This window comes from Vipera berus (genome assembly GCF_964194415.1).
Source record: "Vipera berus genome assembly, chromosome: 1".
NCBI classification, from domain to species: domain Eukaryota; kingdom Metazoa; phylum Chordata; class Lepidosauria; order Squamata; family Viperidae; genus Vipera; species Vipera berus.
This window is the reverse complement of record NC_138202.1, coordinates 23714683-23735928: the sequence shown is the minus strand read 5'-3', so window position 1 is coordinate 23735928 and position 21246 is coordinate 23714683. Positions and strand designations below refer to the sequence as shown.

General features: G+C 43.6%; 1 protein-coding gene across 3 annotated transcripts in view; it reads right to left on the bottom strand.

Annotated features, from left to right (window-relative positions):
* DDHD1 (DDHD domain containing 1) overlaps nt 1-11553 on the bottom strand; it is a 45127-nt gene extending 33574 nt beyond the window's left edge. For all 3 annotated transcript variants that reach the window (XR_014028686.1, XM_081346156.1, XM_081346157.1), the window contains exon 1: nt 10641-11553. Coding sequence is in view for 2 of the 3 variants with exons in the window: in XM_081346156.1 (XP_081202282.1) it covers nt 10641-11502 (862 nt within the window). In the remaining variant the exon portion in view is untranslated. The remainder of the gene's footprint in view (nt 1-10640) is intronic.
* Nucleotides 11554-21246: the final 9693 nt, after the last annotated feature.

Sequence of the window (21246 nt, the reverse complement as noted above, 5' to 3'; positions counted from 1 at the left end):
GTCATCATGGGTGATAAAATTAGTAAGCAAAGACATCTGAATAACGGACTCCCTCAGGGCTCTGTATTGGCCCCATCCTTATTCAACTTATATATTTCTGATATACCACCCACGCTATCAACAAAGTTCTCTTACACTGATGACTTGGCATTAGCATATAGCCACAAGGACATCGAAGTTACAGAAGGTGTACTTACAGCCGACCTTACAACTCTGAGCACATACTTCCACCAATGGAGGTTAATCCCAAGCGTAGGTAAGACAGTCACATCATGTTTCCACCTTAATAATAAACTGGCAAAAAGAGAACTCAATGTATACCTAAATAACAAATTGCTCCCATATGGCTGCCAAGGTTAACAGCAGAAACAACATTCTGCAAAAACTATGCGGAACAACTTGGGGAGCTTCAGCTCCAACTCTTCGATGTGCAGCCCTTGGGCTTTGCTACTCTGTAGCGGAGTACTGCGCACCTGTATGGATAAACAGCTCACATACAAGACTTGTTGATGTTCAACTCAACCATACGATGAGATTAATTACTGGGTGCATAAAATCTACACCTATTCGCTGGCTACCAGTTCTTAGCCACATACTTCCCCCACACTTACGACGACAAAAAGCTCTCATTCGGGAGTATAGTAAGATCCTGCTAAACTCCTCTCTACCCATTCATGCCTATACCTCTGATCTCTTAAGATGTCGATTAAAGCCAAGAAATCCACCACTCCTCACAGCGCTTAAGCTGCTGGCCGAACATCAGAGCACTATACAAAAGTGGATGGAAGCATGGAGTAGCTATATCTCCCAAGATATTTCTGAGCATATTAATCCTAATAGTATACCTCCAGGATTTAATCTACCCCGACACATATGGGTGACATACAATAGAATTAGAACGACTCATGGGGTGTGTGCCGATTCTCTGTATAAATGGGGAAAGACACCTTCAGCACAATGTGATTGCGTGGTTCCCCGACAGACTATCCAACATATAGTGAGGGAATGCACTAATAGAAGATAACCAGGAGATTTTAAGGACTTCCTCTGTGTAACAACGGCAGCTACTGACTGGATCTCCAAACTCGACATTAAACTCTGAAATGTTATTTCTGTTTTCCTCTTAGGTTTTATAATTGCTTCTTTTTAAAAAAAAATGTTTTAACTGTTCTAACCTGTAAATATGAAGTGCTTTTAATTCTGTGCGTGACCAGCCATACGCTAAATAAATACTGCATCACTAAAACCTTGAAATTCAGTTTCACACCGAAGGCTTTCTTTTGCCTCCTAAGCAGTTTGCAGAGTCTCTAGTGCAGGCAAGTCAAACTCACAACGTCATGTGACGTAGTGCGACGTATCACAACTTTTTCCCCATTGCCAGCAATGGGGTGGGTGCAGTTTCATTGGGCCAGCAGTTTGACATGCCTGCTCTAGTGCATTCCTTTCGATGTGTAGTCCCAATGTGTGCCTGCTTGTTTTCTTGTAATCGTTTCCTTCCCGATACATGTAAATATGAACATTAATTCTCTCCTTGATAATTATCCCAGCATTGGGTTGGTCATTCCAAAAAGCATGGGAATGGATGAAAGGGACTATTGGATTTGTCCTTTTCTCCAACTTCTTTATGAATCAAATTCTGGAGACCTTCCCTGATATTTGGGCCCACCTGGCTATTTGGCACCATATTTTGATTTTGTAAAAAAGAAAAGAAAAGAAAGCTGAAGTAAAACGATATGCACAATTGTGATCACATCATTTTTAATTTAGCAAAGGCTTTGCTTAACCATTCAGTTGCTAGCCCCAATTGGTTAAACTACGACTACAGGTACTATATATTCCTGTGCCACACAAGCTCCTTATAGCCTGCCACCACTTCAAAACATTACCACTAAAATTCCCTCCCACTTACCCATTTTTATCTAAAAAACCCAGGATAACATAGGAAAAAAAACTGTCAATCCCTCCTGTTTTGTGATATAACCACATCCCCGAATACCAGGAGAATCAGAAGGCTATACTGCAGCTCACATCTTTTAGACACAGCTCCTTGTGCTGCCAGAGGTGTAGCATATGTACAAATCATTTGGTGCTCTGTGTCTCAGTGATAAAATATTGATAATGTTAACACGAATCATGTGTGCCTTTCTAAAACATTAAAAAAATGTTCTCACTGCCATTTTGCTGTAACTTCACTATCACAAGACTTCCAAAGTGAGGTACACCTGACTAAAATAACAGAAAATAAAAGTAACCAACTGAAAGCAATAGAATAAGTAAACAACAGACATACAGGTAGACCTTGACTTATGACCAGTTGCTTACCAATTGCTCGAGGTTCTGACAGACCCATAAAGGTACTTACGATGCAAATTTGAACTTCTGATGGCAGGGCCCCTCTGCAGTCACATGATAACATTTTGACTGCTCAGCAAAAACCCACATTTGTGGCTGTTTGCAGTGTCCTAGTCACAGGATTACAATTTATGAGAATTTTACTGGGAATTGGTGTTTATTTCCTGTTTCCAGCAAAAAACATCCCACAGCAAACAATGGATTTAATGACCATTGTGTTCACTTTACAATTGCCACAAAAAAAATCTCTCTTAATGACTGTCACCACTTATGATCATAATTTTTTTTATTTATTTTTTATTTTAATTCCATTTATATCCCGCCCTTCTCCGAAGACTCAGGGCGGCTTACAAGTCATAAGTCATAAGTCATAAGTTGAGTACTACCTGTAACAATAGACCAGGGGTCTCCAACTTTCTGGTTTGGTGGCCCAGTGGGAGAGGGAGAGGCAGGAGCCTTGTGCACGCATGTCCAAACGTGAATGTGGCCATATGTGCATGCGCATGCACAAACAGGCCATGAACATGCAGACCACGCAAATGGGGCTTGAGCATGCGCGGAAGGCTCTCAGTGACACCGGTGCCTGTGTGAGGTTTCTGCCAGGCTCGCAGAAATGCTACCACCAGCGCAAGCATCACGTCCCCCCCCATGAGGCTCACACCAGAGTCTGCAGCAATGCCACCACTGGCACGAGGTTCGCGCTGCTGCCCCTGCATGTGGCTTGTGCCACAGCCTGCCTACTTGCAGCATTGCCACCACCTGCACAAGGTTCATGGCAATGTCGCCACCTGGGTGTGGTGTGCCACTGCCCATCTTCTGCTCGCAGAGCTGCTGCCACCCATGCAAAGTTTGTGGCAATGCCGCCGCCCGCACGATACTAGGAGCACTGCCGTCACACTTGCAGCAACGGTGGCACAAGGGCAGGTGAGCACACGCACAGCAGCACATGCACTGTCCAGCTACTCATGTGGCCCAGTGGCCTTGGCCCGGTAGTGGGCTGTGGCCCATAGGTTGGAGACCTCTGCAATAGACTATTGAATCTATTGGGAGAACAGAGAGTATTTGTTCCAGCTGTTTAATGGTTTATCTACTAGTGTGGAATCTATCTATATATATCCCTGAGTCCTCAGGGAAAGGGCGGTATATAAATGTAATAAAATAAATAAATAAATAAATAAATATTGTTGTACTAAAACTCTGGTTCTAATCTTTAATTAGGCAAAATGGTGCATTATTAGGCAAAACATTTGAACCAAGGTACTTCAAATGGGCTAACTTAAAGAATGCCTTCAAAATCCAGGGCCCATGACTGCTGTGGAACTGAAATTCGGCAAATTTGATTGAGCCTTTTATAACATAAACATTATCATAAAGCAGTTTATGATATAATGGAAAATGTCATAAACATTTACATGTTTTGATGATTGTCTGTGCTATACAGTTCAACATGGGTGGTTTTCAAGGCAAATCCATTTCTGAATGTATCCCAACGTTTCCAGTGAAGGTTGTACATTAGAAGCTCTACCATTGTTGAAGGCGTTAAAGAATCTGATAAGGAAATATCGCTAAAATCATGACCCAACAATCCATGGGTTATATGGTAACTTTAAGAATAATTATTTAAAAGATTTAGTATTCATGATGCACATTGTTAACTTGTGTCACTAGCTTCCTGTTTTTAAATACATAGCAAATTATTTTTTTCTTCTTATCAGCAGTCCAACTAAAACATACAATATACTACTATAAAACCTTTGCTAGCATTTTTCTTGGTCTTGAAATTATGTAAATTAATGAACAGCCTTTATGTACTTTTGTAAAAGCAAGTAGTATAATGGTAACATTTCATCAGACTCATTGGAAAACTATTTTGTTATGCTAGCTCCCACTTACAGTAATCTACACTGTCAATAAAAGAGAGCTTATATCAAATTAGAGAAACTAACAGCTTTCATCTGTCCTCTGAAAGACTATAAACGATATAATAAAACAAATACATAATATCTCAGGATAAGTGGAAATGAAACTATCCTATACTTCCTTTTCCTATCAAAGGAAAAGGCTAAAATTCTCTGGATAGCAGAAGGATAATAAAACAGTAAGAGAACTGACGGAAGCAAAGATATTGATTTGAAGCATGCAAATATAAAAAGCTTATAAGCAACAATTAAGAATATGCAACTTACTGTGGCAAGTATTCAACAGCACCTTTCATCAAGTTCTTTCAAAATTATCACATTACAACACACACAATTTAGTATGAGGGAAATACCTTCCTTTCTCTGAGTCATGAAGGAAACGTTATTAAAGGCAATCTCCATGGACATTTCATGACTGCATGGAATCAGTGAGCACACACACACACACACACACACACACACACACACACACACTCCCGCACTCCTATGTAGTTGGAAATTTGCTGTATCAGGATTTTGTGGAAACTTTCATGAATATACAAAAATTCCTCATTGTAGATAATCATGCTGTATATACCATGATTTAGAGAGGTGAAGAACTGCACATAATATTTTCACACTGAATTATTATGTCAATATATCACTGGAACAAAAATCCATTAGACCAGGGGTGTCAAACTGCCAGCCCATAGCCGGATGCATCACACGGAAACTGCGCCCACCCCATTGCTGGCAATGGGAAAAAAGTTCCGATGCGTTGCACGACGTCATGTGACGTCACGAGTTTGACATCTCTGCATTAGACTGCCAAGTCCAAACTCTTGCTCAGTATAAGAATCCATATTAAAATATCCCCTGCCCAGCCTTTACTTGAGCAAAAAGGAGCAAACTATAAACTGGCATTAGAGCTCAGCACTAATTTCAATCCAGACATATATTATGAGATTATTGATGGTAAATGTAACAATGGTAGATAGCACTATAGAGATGAGGTCTTACAGATTGGTCAAATACTGTAATTTTCTCGGGATCACATTACTTTTTTTAATAGAACACTATTTTAGGAGGCACTCAGGTCGTGATATCAGGCCACTCCACAGCCACTTCCACAAACAAATACCCTGTCACAGGGCAAGAGAACACCATTGAAGCCTGTTGGGCCTCATGAATCAAATAAGGATCTCCATGCCAAACCATGTAGAACTGCAAAGATTTAAACCAGCACTTTTAATTGCATTCAGAAACATATGGGAAGCCACTGCAGGGGCCCAGAGCAGAGATCTCATGTGCTTATGTCATTCTGCACCAGTCAAAACCCAACATAATGTACTGTATCAATCAAATGGGTGACCTTTCATGGCAAACCATGTAGAGTAGCATTGCAATAGTGCAAAGAAGAAGTAATGGTATGTGAGTTATTCTTGGGAGATGCTAGTACTCCAATAGAGCTACAACTGGTATAACAGCTGGAGAGTTCATTTCCTGGTTCAGTAGGTCCTAGAAATTACATATCTTTTCTTTTGGGACTAATGCTAATACTACAAAACGTAGCACTGGCAACATTAAAGAATCTGCTGGGCAGCGGATGTCCAACCTATGCAGATAACAGAAAAGGTTTAAGAAATAGCAAGCCAAAGAAATTAAAACCCAAGATGATGAAAAATATATAGGTAAAACTAACTTGCAGCAATAATGTTCAGTATACCTCTCTATACCTTTCTAACTGGCAAATGTTCACTTCCACAAAGTCCATAAACTGTTCCTACAATGCCTCTCTCATCTTTTTCAGGATATTATCAATTGCACAACCCAAAAATGACCCTAGATTCCTTATTGCTAGATGCTTAATTTAACAATTAGCCAACAGGTACTAACTAATGATACTTGAGAAGACGAAAAGAGCACATTCATAAAGAGATAAACCAACTTTATTTTATTTAGTTTTTTCTTTTCTTAGATTTTGAGATCACTCAACTACAAAAGGCCTCAGGTTATCCAATAGGATATGCAATCACTTGCATATGGAAGTGTGTCTGTGTGTGATCATTGTCACTTAGTGAAAAACAATAAAGAGATATATACATATATAAAAGAAACAAAAAATATTAACAATATTAACAAATTAACAAATTATTAACAAACAGGGTCGCCACCTGCCTCCGTTGCTCACAACTCGGCAGATGCCTTAGTGGAAGCCTGGGAAAGGGCAGCCACGGAGGCACTTGACCGAGTTGTACCCTTGCGGCCCCTGACTCGGTGCAGATCCCAGCGAGCTCCATGGTTTTCCGTGGAGCTTCGGGAGATGAAGCGTCGGAGATGGGGCCTAGAGAGCTGTTGGAGATCCAGCCGATCCAAATCCGACCGATTGTGACTAAGAACCTATATGAGGTCTTATCTCGCAGCGATAAGGGCGGCGAGGTCTAATCACTTCGCTACCCTTATCGCGTCCGCAGATAGCCGCCCGGCCGCCCTGTTTAGGGTGACCCGCTCCCTCCTTAATCAGGAGGTGAGGGAGGAATCCTTGCAGGGTCGTGCCGAGGAGTTTAGTCAACATCTGTCGGACAAAATCGCTTGGATTCGGACCGGTCTGGACTCTGACTGGGCAGAGTCTGACGATCAGGACACAAGAATTGAGACGACGTGATATCAGGTTTAGATGGGAGATACCAGTGGGCATGGTGGTGACCTATGAAGGGACGAGGCATCGACTTACTATGGTGATTCAGGCACGTGATTTTTACAGTAATGTTTTAAAAGCAGCCCCCATACCACTTTTGGAATCTACAAAGAAGAAAGGTGAGAGAGAGTCTCAACGATACAGAGAGAAGCTACAAGGTGCTGAAGGAATAATACAGTCAGATGAGAAAGTTACAGGAGTGGATCAAATTTCAGTATCATTGGAGGAGGCCAGAAATTGGAAGATGCGTGCTGCTTCTAGACGAATGAGCCAAGCCTGAAGATTGTTGCTGGGGATATATTTTTCACCCTTATAAAATAACTATGTGTTGTAATATTTTATGTTGTTTTAATTTTAAGATAATTAGGAAAACTTAATTGGAAAGAATTGTAGTAGTGCTTACTGAAATTTTGTAGGTTATGATTTGCTATTTGGTTGGTATATATGTTTATTGTGTGATAAGAAGGTGGATAATGTGTTCAAGGTATATACTTTGTGATATGTTTTGGTGCAAGTTTGGGAAAAATTATAGATGAAAGCCAACTTGTAATATTTTTATGGGCAATAATAAAACATGTAATAGAAAGCATAAGAAAAAATTTTAAGTTTGGAAAGTAATGTATGGTACTTGAAGCTGTATAATATATTAGGAGAAGGAAAGAGTGCATAAACCTGGTTTTAGTATGGAAATTTAAAGCCCAGCTGGAAAGAATAGTTTTTAATGATTGATGTAAAATTGTTTTGCCTGTAATTGTTTTTATTGGGTATTTTTATTGACACTATTGTGGCGGATATTAAGTGGATGTTGAATTTAACTATGGCAGTAAGATATTTAGTAAAGAGGTAGAACTACTGATTATAGAAGAATGGACTGTAAAGTTTTTAATATCGAGGATATGCTAAAGACTTTAGTGCACCTGAAAGACTATTTGCAACAGAGAGATACTATGGAGTAAATATGGGACTAAAAAGTATTATTCAGCATTTGAATAATTATTGATGTGATATTTATACGTTTGGAGTTTATCTATATGAGTTAAAGTGCGATAGTTTTAATAGTCTAGAATTGTTTGCATAAGATAGATTATGATTGTTTGTATTTTTATACCCTGTATTTAGCTCTGGGAAGTCGGGGGGGAGGGGAAAGGGAGGGAGGGGCTGGGGAGGGTTGGGGAGGGGGTTGGGAGGGGTTTTGTTTTGATAAAATGTATTGTAAAACTTTTCAATTAAAAAAAAAGACACGGGCGGTCTTGTCGATATTATCTGGGAGGAGTTTGATTCTGTGACTCCGGAGGAAGTGGACAGGATTATGGGGAGGTTGAGCTCCACCACATGTTTATTGGACCCGTGCCCTTCCTGGCTGGTTTATGCGGCTCGGGAGGGGAGACGAGGCTGGTTCCAGGCGGTTATATCTGCCTCTTTGAGTGAGGGCAGTTTCCCTGCCGTCTTGAAGGAGGCGGTGGTGAGACCTCTCCTCAAGAAGCCTGCCTTGGACCCAGCTGTGTTAAATAACTTTCGTCCGGTCTCCAACCTTTGCTTTCTTGCGAAGGTTGTTGAGAGTGTGGTGGCGCATCAGCTCCCTCTGGTCCTGGATGAAGCGGATTATCTAGACCCGTACCAATTGGGTTTCAGGCCCGGGTACAGCACGGAGACGGCATTGGTCGCTCTGGTGAATGATCTCTGGAGGGCCCAAGACAGGGGACATTCCTCTGTCCTAGTCCTATTAGACCTCTCAGCGGCGTTCGATACCATCGACCATGGTATCCTGCTGCGGCGTCTCAGGGGATTGGGAGTGGGAGGCACAGTTTTTCAGTGGTTCTCCTCCTATCTCCTGGGACGTTCGCAGTCGGTGTTGGCAGGGGGGCAGAGGTCGACCTCGAGGCCTCTCGCTTGTGGAGTTCCTCAGGGGTCGGTCCTCTCGCCTCTCCTGTTCAACATCTACATGAAACTGCTGGGTGAGATCATTCGTGGTTTTGGAGTTGGGTATCATCAGTACGCTGATGATACCCAGCTTTTTATTTCGACCCCAAACCACCCCAGTGATGCCCTTGACATGATGTCCCATTGCCTGGAAGCGGTTCGGGTCTGGATGGGGAGGAACAGACTTCAATTCAACCCCGACAAGACTGAGTGGCTGTGCATACCGGCATATTCAGAATATTCCATCTCTTTCTATGGGGGGTGAGCTATTACCCCCCGTAGATAGGGCTCGCAACTTGGGAGTCCTCCTAGATTCACGGCTTACTTTGGAAGATCACATAGTGGCTGTGACTAGGGGGGCCTTCGCCCAGGTTCGCCTGGTGCGCCAGTTGTGGCCCTATCTAGACCGGGATGCCCTGCGTACGGTCACTCATGCGCTCGTGACCTCTCGTTTAGACTACTGCAATGCTCTCTACATGGGGCTGCCCTTGAAAACCACTCGGAGGCTCCAACTGGTACAGAATGCAGCCGCGAGAGTTGTGTTGGGAGTCTCCCGATACTCCCATGTTATACCTCTGCTCCGTGAGCTGCATTGGCTCCCAGTTGTCTTCCGGGTGAGGTTCAAGGTGCTGGTATTGACCTACAAAGCCCTACATGGCATGGGTCCGGAATACCTTGGGGAGCACCTGCGGCCGGCATCAACTTCCCTCTGCCCAGTACACTCCCACAGAGGGCCTCCTCAGGGTGCCACCGGTCAAAGAATGCCGACTGGTGGCCCCCAGGGGGAGGGCGTTCTCTGTGGGCGCGCCGGATTTATGGAACCGTCTTCCGGTTGAGCTCCGGATGGCGCCCGACCTGCGCTCCTTCTGGCGCGATCTAAAGACGTATCTCTTTGAACAAGCTGGCCTGGCCTGGTGGGATGGGGTTGGGTTTTTATTACTTTTAAATGTGTTTTAACCTATTGTAAGAGTTGTGGGCATTTTGTTTAATCTTTTTTAATTTTTGTATTTTGTCTTTTAACATGTATTGCCCTGTTCACCGCCCTGAGTCCTTCGGGAGAAGGGTGGTAAAAAAATAAAATTAATAATAATAAAAATAATTAAATTTGGGAAGGTGCTGCATAGCAGAAGAAAATAATACAATATAAAGAGAAGATGCTGACATGTATTTAAGACATGAGCCTTCTTCTTGACAGAACAGGAGTCTATAAGATGAAGCAAGTGCTCAGTGATTGTGCATATTTGAAGAATGGCCAATGCAAGCAGAGGGGAAAAAAGGGACACTCAATTAAGGGCAAAGATGCTGGATATCCATTCTTCTGCATCCTTCACCTGCTCCTATTCCTATGGTGTTTATGTTATATGCTTACAAGCAGGATTTTAGCATTTTATTTTTTAAGGAACAAACACATTTATAAAAAGGTAAAGGTTCCCCCGCACATGCGTGCTAGTCGTTTCCAACTCCAGGGGCCGGTGCTCATATAGAATCCTAAACCTACAAATACAATGCATTGTTTGGTTAAGTAATGACTACCGAATACAGGGGAGCTGATTTTTTTCTCGTGCAAGGTTTACAGGATGAACATTTCATTAGCCTTCTAGCCCCAGCCAACTCGGCCACGAGCCAACCATCACCCTACTGGATTCACTCTTCACCAGGCAGGCAAAGGATTTCAGCACCTTAGCAAGCGAGGGCAAGGCATTCCTTCTCCGGAGAGAATAGCAGTGAGTCCCCTAAAGGATGATAAAATGGAAGAGGAGGAAGCCACTTACGGTTCCAATAAACCGGATAGCACTCGGAGTGGACCACGTCCACCTCGTAGAGACCTCCACGGACACAAACCGGCTCAGGGGTCAGGATGCTGGAAGGCGGCGCGAGTTTCTCAGGCCCACCTGTGGGGCTGGACGAACCCTGGTCAAGAAGCAGAAGGGCGCGATAGGCCAGTTCGATGCGCAGCGAGTCATAGCCGATAAACGGCTTCCAGCCCTTGCGGTCCTCCCGGTAGAACCAGCGCACCTCCTCGGCCCCCAGCTCGCGGACGACCTCGTAATTGCGGCTGATACAGGAGGAAGCCGAGATGCCCCCGCCGCTCAGCCCGCTGCCCGATCCGCGGGCTCGCTTGCGGCGCTCGGCCACGGCGCAGCCTTGGGTAGAAAAACCGCTGCCGGCGCTCTCGCTGCTGGCTAAGTCGCCGGCGGCTTCCTCGTCGCCCGCTCCGTCGAGCTCGTCGTCGTCGTCGTCGTCATCGTCCTCCTTCTCGTCGTCGTTGTCCTCCTCCTCCCCGTCTTCCTCACGGCCCAACGGCGGGTAGAGCAGCCCGGCAGCGCCGCCCGCGTCCATCAGCGCGGCGCCGCCGGGGTCGAGGAGCAGGAGGCGGTTGCTGCGGCGCCGGCGCCGCCTCTGTGGGAGAGAAGCGTTAAGCGGGGAATGGTGGCGGCGGTGGTGGTGGTAGTGATGCGGCGGCGGCGGCCGCCGGTGGGGGGGCGGCGGGGGTAAGCGCTGGGGACCTTCCGGGTGGTCCGGCGCCGCTTCCTCGGAGCCCGAAGACGACAACCGCGCCGGCGGCTGAGGAGAGCGCGGGCGTTCGGCTGCCGCCTTAGAATCTGCCAGCGGTTTCCCTTCAGAATCACACATTCTCCTCGCGCCTTTGCGGAAACCGCCCAGGCAGGCGGCGTTCGGGTTCGAAGCGGAGGATGCCTCAGGGTTCTCCATGCCGCCGCGGAAGGGCAGGGAAGTCGGGAGGAGGGGAGAGGGGGGGGACGAAGGAAGCACAGGCCGGGCGAGGAGGTCTCCGGCTCGGACTCTTGATCCGGCTCCGCCTTAGCTCCGCCTCCCCGCGCCGCCCAGGTTTGCAGCCACCGGCAAGGGGGGGTAGAAACGCATGCGCGCCCGAGGGAAGTTGTACACTCCTCGCGGCGGAAAAATGGGGTCGTAGGAACGCCATGTTTACGGTGGGTAAGGAGGAGAGGCTTATTCGCCATGACTTCCGGAGCCATCCCCTCTTTTCCACCCTCTAGACCAGGGGTAGGCAACCTCGGCTCTTTTATGACTCATGGACTTCAATTCCCAGAATTCCTGAGTCAGAGACTCAGGAATTCTGGGAGTTGAAGTCCATGAGTCATAAAAGAGCCGAGGTTGCCTACCCCTGGTCTAGAGACTCAGGAATTCTGGGAGTTGAAGTCCATGAGTCATAAAAGAGCCGAGGTTGCCTACCCCTGGTCTAGAGACTCAGGAATTCTGGGAGTTGAAGTCCATGAGTCATAAAAGAGCCGAGGTTGCCTACCCCTGGTCTAGACTGTATTTAAGCAATGGATTGTAAGAGCCCCCGGGTGTTAAGGAAGCCAAACATTTCCCATCTAAGATGAACTCAAACGAATCCCATGCCCCATTGAGTCAGCGTTTCAGAGAGATTTCCTTATCAAGATTCCTCAATGCTTTCAACAAGGATGGAGCTTCCAGTGTTCACTGGAAAAGAGGTGTATCTGCTTTGAAAAGCCAATGTTTGACTGTAGCGCAATCAAACAGCCCAGGAAATGTTTTAATTTATGACATTCTGTATTATGTCATAAATTCTGCAGCCCATGTTGAAGTGTAAAACGCAATCAAACATCAGCACAGGAAATGTTTTGTGACATTTTGCATTAGGCCACAAACTGCTTTATAATGATGTTTGTGTTATAAAATGTTTTAATGAAATTTGCCAGATTTCAGTACCACCTGGAATTTGGACACATTGTGTAAGTTAGACCACTTTAGATAACTTGATTCAAAAAATATTTTTGTTGTTAGTTGCGAAGTCATGTCCAACCCATCGCGACCCCGTGGACAACGTTCCTCCAGGCCTTCCTGTCCTCTACCATCTTCTGGAGTCCATTTAAGCTCATGTCTACTGCTTCAGTGACTCCATCCAGCCACCTCATTCTCTGTAGTCCCCTTCTTCTCTTGCCTTCAACCCAGCATTAGGCTCTTCTCCAGTGAGTCCTTCCTTCTCATTAGGTGGCCAAAGTATTTGAGTTTCAGCTCCAGGATCTGGCTTTCTAAAGAGCAGTCAGGGTTGATCTCCTCTAGGACTGACCGGTTTGATCGCCTTGCAGTCCAAGGGACTCGCAGGAGTCTTATCCAGCACCATAGTTCAAAGGCCTCAATTCTTTGGCGCTCAGCCTTTCTTATGGTCCAACTTTCACAGCCATACATTGCAACTGGGAAGACCATAGCCTTGACGATACGCACTTTTGTGGGCAGGGTGATGTCTCTGCTTTTTAGTGTGCTGTCTAGATTTGCCATAGCTTTCCTCCCCAGGAGCAAGCATCTTTTAATTTCTTGGCTGAAGTCCCCGTCTGTGGTGATCTTGGAGCCCAGGAAAATACTACCTCCATTTCTTCCCCATTTATTTGCCAGGAATTGAGAGGGCCGGATGCCATGATCTTGGTTTTCTTAATGTTGAGTTTCAAGCCCACTTTTGCACTCTCTTTCTTCACCCGCAACAAGAGGCTCTTTAGTTCCTCTTCACTTTCTGCCATTAGAGTGGTATCATCTGCATATCTTAGGTTGTTGATATTTCTCCCGGCAATCTTAATTCCAATTTTTGGATTCATCTAGCCCTGCCTTTCTCATGATGTGCTCTGCATATAAGATAAACAGGCAGAGTGACAGTATACAGACTTGCTGGACTCTTTTCCCAATTTTGAACCAGTCAGTGGTTCCATGTCTAGTTCTCACTGTAGCTTCTTGACCCGTATATAGGTTTCTCAAGAGACAAATAAGATGCTCTGGTACTCCCATCTCTTTAAGAACTTGCCACAATTTGTTGTGATCCACACAATTGAATGCTTTAGCATAGTCAATGAAGCAGAAGTAGAGGTTTTTCTGGAACTCCCTAGCTTTCTCCATGATCCAGCGTATATTAGCAATTTGATTTCTAGTTTCTCTGTCTCTTCGAAATCCTGCCTGTACTTCTGGTCGTTCTCGATCCACATACTGGTGGAGTCTAGCTTGTAGGATTTTAAGCATAACTTTACTAGCATGTGAAATGAGTGCAATGGTGCGATAGTTTGAACATTCTTTGGCACTGCCTTTCTTTGGAATTGGAATGCGAACTGATCTTTTCCAATCCTGTGGTTGCTTTTGAGTTTTCCAAATTTGCTGGCAAATTGAGTGTAGCACTTTTAACATTTTGAACAGCTCAGCTGGAATACTGTCACCTCCACTAGCTTTGTTGTTGCTCAGCTTTCCTAAGGCCCCCTTCATTTCACATTCTAGGATGTCTGGCTCGAGGTCAGTGACCACCTCATCGTGGTTATCAGGGACGTTAAGCTCGTTCTTGTATAGTTCTTCTGTGTAATTTTGCCACCTCTTCTTAATTTCTTCTGCCTCTGTTAGGTCCCTGCCATTTTGGTCCTTTATCATGTCCATTTTTGCATGAAACGTTCCCTTCATCTCTCCAATTTTCTTGAAGAGATCTCTGGTCCTCCCTATTCTATTGTTTTCTTCTATTTCTTTGCACTGTTCATTTAAAAAGGCATTCTTATGCCTTCTAGCTATTCTCTGGAATTCTGCATTCAATTGGGCATATCTTTCTTTTTCTCCCTTGCCTTTCGCTTCCCTCCTTTCCTCAGCTATTTGCAAAGCTTCCTCAGACAGCCATTTTGCTTTCTTGCATTTTTTTTCTTTGGGATGGTTTTAGTTGCTACCTCTTGTACAATGTTGAAAACCTCTGTCCATAGTTCTTCAGGCACTCTGTCTATCAGATTTAATTCCTTAAATCTATTTGACACCTCTACTGTATATTCGACAGGGATGTGATTTAGTTCATACCTGAGTGGGCTAGTGCTTTTCCCTACTTTCTTCAGTTTAAGCCTAAATTTTGCCATGAGAAGCTCATGGTCTGAGCCACAGTCAGCTCCTGGTCTTGTTTTTACTGACTGTATAGAGCTTCTCCATCTTTGGCTGCAGAGCACATAGTCAATCTGATTTCTGTGTTGACCGTCTGGTGAATATCCATGTGTAGAGCCGTCTCGGGTTGTTGAAAAAGAGTGTTTGCTATGACCATCGTATTCTCTTGACAAAATTCTGTCAGCCTGTGCCCTGCTTCATTTTGTACTCCAAGGCCAAACTTGCCTGCTATTCCGGTTATCTTTTGGCTTCCTACTTTAGCATTCCAATCCCCCATGATGATAAGGACATCATTTTTTGGTGTTAGTTCTATAAGGTGCTGTAGGGCTTCATAGAACTGGTCAATTTCATCCTCTTCAGCACCGGTGGTTGGGGCATAGACTTGGACTACTGTGATATTGAATGGTTTGCCTTGGATTCGAACTGAGGTCATTCTGTCATTTTGGGGATTGTATCCCAGTATTGCTTTTCCTACACTTTTATTGACTATGAAGGCTACTCCATTTCTTCTGAGGGATTTCTGCCCGCAGTAGTATACCTGATGGTCATCTGAATTAAATTCACCCATTGCTGTCCATTTTAGTTCGCTGATACCTAAGATGTTGATGTTCAGTCTTGTCATCTCTTGTTTGACCACGTCCAGCTTTCCTTGATTCATGGATCTTACATTCCAGGTTCCTATGGAGAAAAAATCTTTACAGCATCGGACTTTCCTTTCACCACCAGACACATCCACAGCTGAGCGTCCTTTCGGCTTTGGCCCAGTCGCTTCATTCTTTCTGGCACTACTAGTACTAGCCCTCTGCTCTTCCCCAGTAGCATATTGGACGCCTTCCGACCTGAGGGGCTCATCTTCCAGCATCATATCTTTTTTCCTTTTGGTACTGTCCATAGGGTTTTCATGGCAAAGATACTGGAGTGGATTGCCATTTCCTTCTGCAGTGGATCATGTTTTGTCAGAACTCTCTGCTATGACTTTTCCATCTTGGGTGGCCCTGCACGGCATAGCTCATAGCTTCATTGAATTACACAAGCCCCTTCGCCATGCCAAGGCAGTAATCCATGAAGGGGTCAAAAAATATTACCCTGTGGGTAAAAGTCAAAGGTTACAGGAATCAGAATTTTAGTAATATATAGATGAAATATTATTTTGTTCATTTAATTTGGGCTTAGTACAGCTTGTGTTTGGAGCCATTGTTATTTATGGCTAGATTCAGCCATTGTGTGCTGGCTTACTAATGACCTCCTAGTCCTAGTGTCTTAGAAGCCAGCTAAAATATAGGGGTCTGTGTGGGTATAGCAGCAGTTACTCTGGACTGAGAAAAATGTGGCCTCGCAGAAGGATGTTGGGAGCTATCCCAGTTTAGAGGGATTCAGATTACAGATCTGTATTACATTTTGCTCATGGAATCTGCTACTGAATATTCATGGAAACTGTGTGTCCTGTTCTAAATCAACCTACAAACACATAAAAAGATTCTTTTTTATCTTTACTAAATGAGGCTTGCAAACACCCATGCTTGCACTATAGAGACAAGTTCCCTTCAGAGTTCAGCAAGTTCGCCTTACAAAAGTTCCAAATCAAAGCGGCACACAGGAGAGTAGCTAAGAGGAATCTAAAGGTCAGAAGCTTGTAGCAGAATTATCAGCTGGTCCAGGTTCAAAATCAAGTCAAGACACATGGAATGGGAATTAACAGGCAGCTGCCATCAATGGAGAGCTTGTGCTTGTTGCTGGATTTTAGCAGAAGCAAGACACCATGTAGCTCATTTAGCAGGTGGGATTTCTATCACAGGAGCAATCCACAGAGCACTTTTGCTTTATTCTCCAAGCTCTTGCATCCCTCATCTTTGAGAGCAACAGCAGCTGTGTTTGCTGATAACTGGTCTGTCCCATCTCTCAGACACTGGTCTGCCTGGTGGTGCTAGAGCTAGTTGCTCATTGTCTGTTGGCCCTTCTGGAGCTGAAGTGTTTAGTACCACTTTACAATGCCTTGGTAAGGCCACACTTGGCATACTGCATCCAATTTTGGACACCACAAAGTAAATAAGATGTTGAGCCTCTAGAAAGAGTACAGAGAAGAGCAACAAAGATGATTAGGGAACTGGAGGCTAAAACTTACAAGGAACGGTTGTTGGAATTGGGTATGTCTAGTCTAATGAAGAGAAAGGCGAGGGGTGACATGTTAGCAGTGTTCCAATATCTCAGAGGCTGCCACAAAGAAGAGGGAGTCAAGTTATTCTCCAAAGCACATGAAGGCAGGACAAGAAGCAATGGATGGAAACTAATCAAGGAGAGAAGCCACCTAGAACTAAGGAGAAATTTCCTGATAGAACAAATAATCAGTGAAACAACAAGTTGTGAATGCTCGTTTTTAAGAAGAGACTGGACAGCCATTTTTCTGAAATAGTATAGGGTTTCCTGCCTGAGCAGCAGGTTGGACTAGAAGACCTCCAAGGTCCCTTCCAACTTTATTATTATCTTTGGTTTCCTCTTCTGACTCCAAATCAGAGCCCATCATGATGCTCTGGGACAGAAGCAGCATTTTCACAAGACTGCAAGGAAAACTTGTATAATGTTGAGTAACACCAAAGAAAGAGAAGGCCTGGGGCTATCCCTTGTCCTCTGATGACCAATCCATTATTTTTTAAAAAAAAATTAAATAGGGTGGCATAATAGTACGTTGAAGGTGGACTATGGAGTCTAAGGTCTCACTTATTCTGCATTACTCATAATCCCTGATTTGAAAGTATTCTGCAGGATTGTTGTGAAAATAAAAATGAGGGTAACTTTATGGACACCACCTTTAGAAACAACGAGGAAATATAAGATAAATGTGTTACTATAAATAATAAATAAATTGATATTTCAGAAAAGGAAGAAAAGGAGCTAGAGTTTATGCCTTGGTACAGGAATAAGGACAGCCTATCGGGCTACCTGTAGTCTCCAAACCACTTTTTTTTAAAAAAAAACACAAAACACCAATTCAGAAATAAAAGAAAATATTTATACATTATATGCATCTCAAACATAAAAGCTAATGTGGTGTTTACTGAGCAAACACACATATGGAAAAAATGAAATAAAACTTCTCTTTTCATAACACTGAGAAAGAGAATGTCTTCACATGCTATTTCCTAAAACTGGTCACCCAGAAGGGTGACAAAAATGCTACTGTCTTCGAGAAGAAGCTTCACGTGGAAGGTTTTATACATCTTCACAAGCCCAAACTTCTGGCAAGTCATCAGCTCCTTCTTTGATGAGATACCAGGGAAAAGCATAGGACAGATCTGGTCACTTGAGGTCCAGAACTTAAAATGAACGTTTTAACTACTGGGATTTTGACAGTAGTTACTATATTATATAGAGCTTTTTCTAACTTCCACAATACATCAAAAACCCTCTGTTTTTCCCTGAAGATGTCAGCACTGAGGTAGAACTTGTACAAGTATCTGCTCTATGGATTGTTGATTTAGCTGTAACTTGAGGGTGGGGTAGATTCATTCTCCGAGCTTGTGGGTTGGTTTCCAAATGTTTTGTTACCAGGCTAGGTTACATCTTCAGTGGAATTTACGGGATGTTACTGTCCGTGTTCTGTTTATAAGGGCTTTGTGTGGTCAGTAGGTCTGTAAGTCTTCAATTCTGCTCTCTTGTTACTTACCCGTTTCTTTAAAATCACAAAACGGTGTCCCCTTCCCTCTGCAATAAAAAAAATCTAGTTTCTTTGGAAGTTCTCTATCACCAAGTAACCACTTCCTTTCCCTTCAAAAGTCTACCTTACCATGTTGTAGTGTGCAAAGTATATATTAACAAATATTTTTGGCAAGTAGTGAATCTTTTTGTGGGCGAAGCTACAGTAAAAGAGCTGCAGTATCTTTTATCAGAATTTGATAGGGTTTCCTTAAAACCACAAGAGGGGTGGGCACTTCTGTGCAAGCAAAAACAAGTGGTGGGTTCTGTGTTTTGTAATTTGCACTGCCTGTGATAATGGGAGCATCAGGTGGTTGCAGTATCTGCTGACCTTGTCTTGGTTCTCAAACTAAGCAGGTTTGGGTCTGGTTAGTCCTAGAAAGGAGACCATCATGGAATTGCAGGGCTGCTTGCTAATTTGAGAATTTTTTTTAAAAAAAATCACAAAATGCAATAGCAAAACACAATATATTATTGCCCAGGACTGCATAACTGCATATCCTTGAAGTGATCAAGCACTGAGCTCAATTCAAAGATTTTATCTTAGGTGATAAAGGACTTCAATCACTATCCAAGCATATTGGGGCTACAATGAACATTTTACAGGCACTTTGGAGAGGGCCTCCATATTTTTTTAACAACTTAATTCAGTCTAGTGATCAGAACTATGTTCTGCCACCCTGTTGATGTAACCTTAGTTATGTTACCCAATGGACAGTTCTCTAAAGCAGTGCAATTTTGCAGAGATTACACCTTTTAAAACAATTCCTAGCTGCTACGATCTTTGTTGACTTCGAGTTCTGCACATTGTAGTCCTCACATATCTGATGAAAAATATCTGAATTATCTGAACTCAGATGATCCATGTGCCCTAGTTTCCCAAGAAAAATTGGATTACAATTGTCCTGCTCAGCTGTTTGTTTAGCACCCAATATCTGCAGTTAATTGCAGTTTTTCCAATGGGCCAGAAGAGGGCAGAACTTTTGAATGCTTCCTCTAGTAGTCAATTGAGAATCATGTATGAAAAGCTGGCTGTATTCTGAATTTGAACAAGCGGAGAGGGGTGGGGGGAGAGAGACCAAGCAGCCTAGCCGCCTAGTCCTTAAGATGCGTCAACTAGGTATGGTGATTAGGAGAAAATCCTTTGTGTATTCTAGGACAGACAGCAGAGATTGTTATCCATAGGTTGGGCTGCATCCATGGCAATTACACTTTTTGTTATGGCTGGACAATCAGCATATTATATGATGTATTCCAAAGTGCTAACTAGGCTGGAATGTCAAAATAAAAATAATATCAATGCCACACATTTAGCCAAATGGCCTTACCCCGCTGCTGATTAAAGTGCTCCTTCTACATTCTATTCTTTCATAATTAAAATTGAGCAAAATTAATAACTCAGGATAGGAGTTATCCTCTTTACTAAGGTACTCCCTCCCTTCTTTTCATTCCTTTATATAAGTCTTAACTCTTTCTGGTAGTCCAGACAAGTGCAACCAAGAGGACTATTTTTACGGTAAGGTTACATTAACAGAAACTTGCAAGACTGAAAGTGAAAGTATTTTTTCCCTCCTTTCTTTTTACTCTCCAAAAAACTATGAAGGATTCCTTCTGAAATGTTTCCCATGCCCTCCCACCACCTGTGGGCTATTTTTTGGCATGCCAGTTCTCTAGTTTGTAACTCTTCCTTCTATCTCCCAAGATCATTCCCACAGATCATACCATTACAAAAGGGCACCAAATGCCAATTATCAGATTAATCCATGTTCTGTGTAGAAGCAATTGTGGTCAATCCTTGTTTTGCTATGACAATCTTGTACTAACTTTACAAGGGTTATAAAGTTAAAGCTATTGCTGGTTGAGCACTCTTGTGTTATTATGCCATTCTGATAGATTCCCAGTACAGCCTTTCTATCCCTAAGGTGCTTTTTCAAGAGGCAACTTGGACTTTCTTATTTTTTCTTTGAAGTTGTTTCGCTTCTCATCCAAGAAGCTTCTTCAGTTCTGACTGGATGGTGGGGAAACAGAAGGATTTATATTCCTCGCAGACAGCTGGTTTCATTTGCATTCTTTTAGAGCAGGGGTGTCAAACTGCCGGCCCACGGGCTGGACGCATCATCCAGAAGCCGCGTCCACCCCATTGCTGGCAATGGCAAAACCGTCCCGATATGTTGCACGATGTCACGTGACATCGCGAGTTTGATATGTCTGTTTTAGAGAATCGTTGAGGCCATCTGGAGGTTTACCTGTGTCCTCAGGGTCACCTGAATAGTGCAAATGGGTATGGAGCCTTCTTGGAACTGCTGAAAGGACTGTGTTGTAGACACGAGACAGATGATGTCTATCCCTCCCCCTCTGTTGCGAGAAGGCTGTTCAGTTTTGACACAGATGGCCTCTTTGACCCATCTTTCAAACCAGCAGTCCTCTCTGTCCAGAATGTGGACTCTGCTGTCTTCGAAAGTGCGGTCTTTGTCTTTTAAATGCAGATGGACTGCTGAATCTTGTCCTGCTGGGTTTGTTTTCCTTTTTTCCAAGAAAAACAAGGAAGTCCAATTGCTTCTTGAAAAAGCACCTTTGGGACAACCAGGACTTGGATGACTGAGAATCTCCATAGATACTTAGTCTTACTACTTTCAGATTTTAGAAAGGCAAGGGCAGAATGGCCATAGACAAGGTTGACCAAAAACTGAGTTGGGAGGGAGGTATGCCTGTATCAAACTGAAATGAAAAAATAAGCATCACCCAGATCCTGCCTACTACTGATTACTTGTCCTACATTCCAAACTAATAGGTGTT